The 6,678-nt window shown below is 57.6% G+C and overlaps 1 protein-coding gene across 2 annotated transcripts in view; it reads right to left on the bottom strand.

Moving 5' to 3' along the window:
- Window positions 1-6,397, bottom strand: part of MPO (myeloperoxidase) — a 9,902-nt gene extending 3,505 nt beyond the window's left edge. The window contains exons 1-9 of one of the 2 annotated variants that reach the window (XM_019810086.2): window positions 6,264-6,397; window positions 6,051-6,128; window positions 5,837-5,930; window positions 5,346-5,521; window positions 5,004-5,127; window positions 4,788-4,917; window positions 4,479-4,685; window positions 3,383-3,701; window positions 1,088-1,248 (exon numbers count right to left, since the gene is read on the bottom strand). In XM_019810086.2, coding sequence (XP_019665645.2) covers window positions 1,088-1,248; window positions 3,383-3,701; window positions 4,479-4,685; window positions 4,788-4,917; window positions 5,004-5,127; window positions 5,346-5,521; window positions 5,837-5,930; window positions 6,051-6,126 — 1,287 coding nt within the window. In that variant the 5' untranslated portion in view covers window positions 6,127-6,128; window positions 6,264-6,397. The remainder of the gene's footprint in view (window positions 1-1,087; window positions 1,249-3,382; window positions 3,702-4,478; window positions 4,686-4,787; window positions 4,918-5,003; window positions 5,128-5,345; window positions 5,522-5,836; window positions 5,931-6,050; window positions 6,129-6,263) is intronic. The other variant, XM_034641251.1, reaches the window with a different exon arrangement.
- Between the last annotated feature and the right edge of the window lie 281 nt (window positions 6,398-6,678).

The raw sequence follows: 6,678 nt of genomic DNA, 5'->3' as shown, positions 1-6,678 counted from the left end.
GTGGGTGGGCGGGGCGGGGGGGAGCTCCACTGTCCACAGCCAGGGAGTTGTCTCCCACAGCGCGGGATCTGGGGCTAACAGGGTGGCACCGAGTAGCAAACACAGCTCCACTGCTTGCCTGCTGTGTGACTTTGGGCCAGGTATAACCCTCGGGGAGCCCCAGTTACTCAAACGTAAATTTAGGATAATTATGTTGCCCTCTGCCTTAAAGGATTAAATAACAAAGGGCTTCGTTGGTCAATAGCTCCTTTGCCCTTGAGTTATTCATGTCTTTTATTCTCCTAACTTATAAGCTCCTGAGAGCAAGGGTTGCATCTTATTTCTCTTGAAATTACTCGGTGCCCAGCAAGCACCTGGCTCACGGTTGGGCTCAATATGCATTTGTGGAAGAGGGGAGGCAAAAAGGAAAAGGGCCACCCTAGATGATTTCCCCCAGGGCAAAGAGAAAGTATAGATTCTAGAGTCTGGAATTTTCTGCAAGGCTTCAATGAATCTCACTGAAGTTCTTGGTGCAAAGCAAAAACTTAGCCTCCACACCTGCAACTCTCTCCCCCTCCAGAGTCTAAAGAGTATGAAAAAGGTGTGTGTGTGTCTTGTGGAGAGGATGGGGGTGCTGAAGCATCAGAAGCTGGGAGAGAGAACCAGGAACGCTCCCCAGGGATAAACAAGGGTGAGGAGATTGGGTGAGCTATGATAGAGCCAAAAGAAGAGATGAGTGGGTAAAGGAGCCAAGAGCCGTGAGGAGATGAAGAAAGGAAAGGAAAGGCATTTACTGACCAGCTACCATGTGCTGGCACTTCAGACCCACCCCTTTAACCCTCCTGAAGCCATTTCTAATGGACAGGAGAGCAGAGAGGGGAGCCAGCCTAGGAAGGAGGGGATGGAAGCCAAGTAACCTTTATCAGGCCCTTAGTATCTGCCAGGTGTTTTCACATAGATCATTTAAACTTTACAGCATCATGGACGCACACACTGAGGCTCATGGGGGTTAACGTGCCCCAGGTCACACAGCGAGGATGTGGTAGGGCCGTGTTTGGATCCCAAGCCTGCCTGACCCCTGGCATCACCAATGCTCAGGACTGCCTACCTGGACCATGGCTCCCACGATCTTGCGGGCTTCCTGGTAGAGCCTCTCTCCATCCCAGCCAGGGTTCAGGCGCTTGAGCTCCGTGGCCAGCCGGTTGTGCTCCCGCAGAAAGAGTGTGTGCATGGAGGTGAGCTCAGGCATCTCACTTGAGCGGGTGTCCCCTTGGGGAAGCAAAAGCCACTGTCATTCCTAAGATCCCATCAGAAAGGACTTGCTCCACCGAAACTCCCTCCTCAACCAAGGTCTGAAACCCAGACTTCCTCTCTATCCATCTTTCCACACCGCACTCAGTGTGCGCCTCCTCTAGGAGGTCCTCCCTTGCTGCCCTGGCCCACCGTGATAACTTCTTCCTCTGCGAAGAGGCACTGCTGGTTGGAGATGCTCATTCAATAGGCATCAGAGCTGACACGTGACTTGCCACATTCTAGTAGCTGAGACTGGGCGCTCCTTGAGGATGAGGACCAGGGCTCGTGCCTTTTTGCATCTGACACTCCACCCAGCTCACACACAGACATCCGGAGTTTCACACCATGCCCGCTACAAAGTAGGTGATTCATGAACTGCCTGGTTGACTTAGTCTCTTGATGCAGGGAAGGCCAAAAAGTAGCATGCGTGTCGGCGCTCCCTACTTCCATGCCGTCAGACAGCTCATGACCACAGCGCTCTCTCCTGCTCAGACTGGACTCAGCCCCAGAATCCCTCTCAACACAGGACTCTAGAAAGCCACACCATCTAATCAGAGTTGCCATCCCCAGCCTTACTACATGCTAATTTGCAGCCTGCTCAAGCTCCGAGAGTCAAAAAAAACAAAAAACAAAAACAAAAACCAAGTGAGATCTCTAATCCTCTCGTCCTCCCCACCTCTTCTCTGGAAGGGCCCAGGAGTTAGGGCCAGGCCCTTTTACCAGGACACTGGGTCCAGTCTTTATCAGCTCCAGATGCTGGTGGGAAAGAGTCTCTGAGAGCAGGTTTACTATCCCATGAGGTCACAATGATCCAGGCCCAGGACACGATGCCAGGACGGGGGCGGCCGTAACTGGCTGAGGAGCGCTGCTCTTCCCTCACCAGCCCAGAAAAGTGTCGGCTCCAGTGTGGACCGCAGCTGACCTCGGTTCTCGTCCCCAAGGCTCAGGCAGGGGAGAGACCACCAGAAGTCAACGGGAGGAGAGGCTGGGAGGCCAGATGTGAATGCAGGGGCCTCAGGACCACTCTTGGATTTACATTAAAAAAATATTGGAGGGTTGCCTGACCTCTCAGTGGGTGGGACATATGAATCTTGATTTGGGGGTTGTAAGTTTGAGCCCCAGGTTGGGTGTAGAGATTACTTAAAAATAAAATCTTGGGGCACCTGGGTATGTCCGTCAGTTGAGTGTCCAACTCTTGATTTCGGCTCAGGTCATGACCTCAGGCTCCACGCTCAGCTGAGTGCTTCTCCCTCTCCCTCTCCCCCTCCCCCTGCTCTCTCTCTCTCTCAAATAAATAAATACATCTTTTTAAAAAATTAAAATCTTTTTTAAAAAAAGAAAAAGGAAACATTGGAAATTTCTGGGCATGGGCACCATTACTGCCCCAACCATATCCCCAGGGCTGCCAGGTGTTTCAATCTAAAATCGCACCCTCTCTTCGACAGGGAATCAAGATGGTGGGGGGGGGGTAATTCCGGAGCAGTGCCGTCCCATAGAACTTTCCAAATTGATGAAAATGTTGGACATCTGTGCTGCCCTATATGGGAACCACTAGCCTGTGAGGTTACTGAACACTTGAAATGTGGCTAGTGCAGCAGAGGAACTGAATTTTCCATTTAATTTCAATTAATCTGAATTAAATTTAAATGGAAATTGCCGCATGTGGCTGGTGGCTAGCACAGCGGATGACGCAGGTCTAGAGAGTGAGGGTGCCACGTTGCTCTCTGTCCCCTTAGTTCCCTGTCCCTGGGGACTCAACTCTCTGCCCGAGTCCAGAGGGAGAAGGAGAGATGGCGAAAGGGATGGGCAGAGGGACAGTGGTTCCGCAGCCACCCCCGAGTCTCCTTCCTAGGTTTGGCTTTTTGGTTTTGGTTAGTTTGGGTTTGGGGTTATTTGTGTGGTTTTGGGTTTGGGTTTTCGTTTTGGGTTTGTTTGCCTTTCTGGCTCCATCCAGCTTGTCACCGAGGCAACTGGATTAATGTGAAGTTGGTGAGGACAGAGTCTCTCTAAACGCAAACCCACGGGCTGTTCACCAACAGGTCCCCTGTGGCCCCAGCGCCGAGTGCCAACCCCCCGCCGGCACCACCCCAGATTCCCACTCGGGGCTGACCTGCCAGGAAGCAGGGGATGTTCGCTGTGCGGTTGGTGAGGAGGCAGGGGTCATCGTGCAGGTCGTCGAAGGGCAGCAGGGCCCGACCGTTGTCGTTGAAGCGGGTGTTGACGGCCATCAGCCCCAGCTCATTTGTCGTGTTTCGAAGCTTGGCGGCCAGAGGGTCCTCGCTGCCGTACACCATGCTGGCATCCACGAAGGAGGTGAGTGCGTTGATCTGATTGCGGATGGTGAAGTTGCTGTCTGTGCAGGCTGGCGAGGAGCGGAAGAAGGGGATGCAGTCACGCTGGTTCTTGATGCGGGGGTCATCGGGCGGGATCTGTGACACATAGGGCCGGTTGGCTCTCCTCCTGTCCACCCCCCCCCACCCCAAGGCCTTGATCCCACCTCCAAAGCAGCCTGGAACCCAGGACCCGAGGGGGAGACCCAGACACCGAAACGAGGGCTCTTGAGGGCTTCTGGCCTGAGGTTGCACCGGCAGAGTGCCCTGGAGCTTCGAGCTTTGGGGGTGGTGACCAGAACTGTGGAAGGGGGCATGTGCGACCCCCTGGAGGAGGGCCAGCCAGTCCTCACATAAACTTCCTTTCTTTCCTTTTCTCCAGGGTGTCTGCCCTTCCCTCCCCCGGTGTTCTCTGGATGTGGTCTCTAACTCTCAGTTAGCCTCCTCTTGCTTTTCCTTTCCTGATCCCCCCTTTCCTATCCCTTTCCTGTCTTTCACTCTGACCCCTGCCTTTCTTTCCTCTCTCTGGCTCTCTGCCATTCTCCTTCCTTTCTCTCCTCCTCTCCCTACTGGGTGTGTGCCCCAACCAAACAGTCCCCTCCAGCCCTGCTGCAACCGACAGCCTAGGTTCTGTGCTATGTGCGCCAGAGGCGGGGGTGGGGAGGGCAGGTGGCGCTCTGTGCGGAGGAAAGGACTAAGCACCCCGGCACCGACACGCGGGGTTTGGAGGGAGGCGGAGGCAAGTGGGTAGGCAGGGCCAGCCTTACTCAGTTGCGGGGGAGGGAACTCTGAACACAGCGAGAGCTGGCCTCTTCCAGGAAGGCTTCCCCTTCTCCCCACCCGGCAGGCAGCGGCGGGGCAGGAGGAAGGGAGCACCTGAAGCGGGAAGCAGGGCGGCTGCTGCAGGCAGCTAGTCTCGCAGTTGACACTAGTGACGAAGGAGACCCGGGCGGCCGGCTCCGGACTCAGGTCGAGGTCGTGGTCGATCAGCTGGCCCCACTGCATGAACAGGAGAGAGCGCTCCTGGTCCGGGGTCAGCTGGTCCGTGGGGAAGCGCACGATGGCGTTGGAGACGGCGCGCGCCTGCGGGACACGGAGCGTCAGGGGCCGCCTGGGGACCCGCGCGCCTCCGGGCCGGGCCTCGCCTCCCCCTCAGCCCCCCACCTCCCGCCGGCCGGTGCTCACCAGGGGCACCGGGAAACCGCCGCGCTTGACCCCGGGCGTCCAGCCGAAGGGCAGCGAGAAGCCGTCCTCGTACTCGGCGGGCAGCCAGCGCGCAAAGGCGCGGTTGGAGGCCCCCAGCGTGGGGCTGCGCCTGCAGCGGGAGGACGTGGCGCTGACGCGAGTTGGCCCCGCAAGGAGCCGCCCGCCCGCCGAGGGGTCGCCCGCAGCCGGCCGCACCTGTTGTTGCAATGGCCGGTGATGGTGCGGTACTTGTCGTTCTCCGGGCACGTCACCCTCACGTCCTGGTAGGCGCAGCCGCTCGACGTGGACAGCAGATTCAGCTGGGCCGGTGTCAGCAGGTCTGGGGCCGGGGAAAGCCGGGCGTGGTTGCTGAGTCCCCCCCTCCCCATTTCCTAGCCTAAGCTGGGCAGCCTTGGTTAGGGGCCCAGTCTGAGGACACCGAGAGCAGACTCCGGGGCTCCCGAGACTCGCCAGAAGAGCAGTGGGGGGCGGGGGTCACTGGGAGATGACCGAGGTCACTAGTGGAGCAGAAGACTGGGGTTGTAGGGGCGACAGTACCAGTGACGTTGAAGGGCCTCGGCCACAGAGGCCGCAGCTTCCCCTCCAGCAGGCTTAGGGCCACGTGCAGGTAGTCAGCAGCCCTCACAGCTGTCCTGGTGGCTGCCACCGGCTGCTTGAAGTAGGACAGGAGTTCCATGGGGCTGGCCAAGCCACTGTGAAGCCGCCGCTTAATGCTGCTTGGAGAAGGGAGGAGTGAGGCCAGAGACAGCGGGGATGGAGACACTCAGCAGAGCCCTAGCCCCAAGCCAGCACACAGGACAGTGCAGACAGACCCACAGACGGGAAGAAGGTCTCTCTTTATAAACAGAGTATGGACCCGGGTGTCCAGACAGAGGCCAGGCCATGGGGAGAGATGGTTTTGAAGATGTTCTGAAATCTAAAGACATAAAGACTGACAGACAGACAGGGGCTCCATCCCCACCCATGAAGTCCCCATGTCAAGTTCCTTCTCTGAAAGACCTGGGGCAGGGAAGTGCCAGGTACCCCACCTCTCCCGCCGCTCCTTGTAGGCCATGTCCACTAGTCGCTTGGCTTCCTTCATGCAGGTCAGTACCACTGCGGTCTCCACCTCCTCCGGGACAGCTGCCCAGAACATGGGTCACAAGATCAGGAATGGGCCCCAGAGCCAGGGTGGCCTGCACCGAGCCCTTGGGACGCAGAACCACCCCCCAACATACCACCTCTTCCCTTCTGCATCATTACCTGGACCAGCACCCTGAGAGCACTGGGGCACGGCCAGGACGGCCAGGAGCCCTGCGAGGGCCGGCAGCAGCTGCATCTCTGCAACAAGACCCCGAGCCCAGTAAGTCCAGAGCGCACAGTGCCCTTGGGAGAAGAGAGCCCCACCTGCCCTCTTCCCCTGACCTCTCACTCCCACCTTCAGACTCCAGTCCAACCTCAATGGGTCCTACCTACCTCCTCAGGGAAGGGGCCCACAGCGCCCCTCTTTTGCTAGCTTCAGTCTCTCAGCCCCCAGGACCTCACCTCTGAAGTTCACCTGGTATTGGCCACATGGCTCACCTGAATCTAGGCCTTTATGTCCTCTGGGCTGAAGGAGGGGGCGGGGCAGACGAAACCCCGCCCCAGGAGACTGTATGCTCTCTCCTCGCCCCCTGGGGTTGGGGTGCCCAAAAGGTGGTCCATCATATGGGAGAGAGGGACAGGAAAGGAGAGACCAGAGCTGTGCCCAGCCTTTGAACTTGGCATCCCACCCAGAGCTTCTTAGCTCCCATCGTGCGCCTAAACCAGCGCTGCCCCCAGGGGCAGACAATTAGCCCCCTCCAAAATTCGGTTAAACTAAGTATCTGGGGGTCCTTTGAAAGGGACAAAA

This window comes from Ailuropoda melanoleuca, chromosome 13 (genome assembly GCF_002007445.2).
Source record: "Ailuropoda melanoleuca isolate Jingjing chromosome 13, ASM200744v2, whole genome shotgun sequence".
NCBI classification, from domain to species: domain Eukaryota; kingdom Metazoa; phylum Chordata; class Mammalia; order Carnivora; family Ursidae; genus Ailuropoda; species Ailuropoda melanoleuca.
This window is presented reverse-complemented; position numbering and strand designations above follow the sequence as displayed.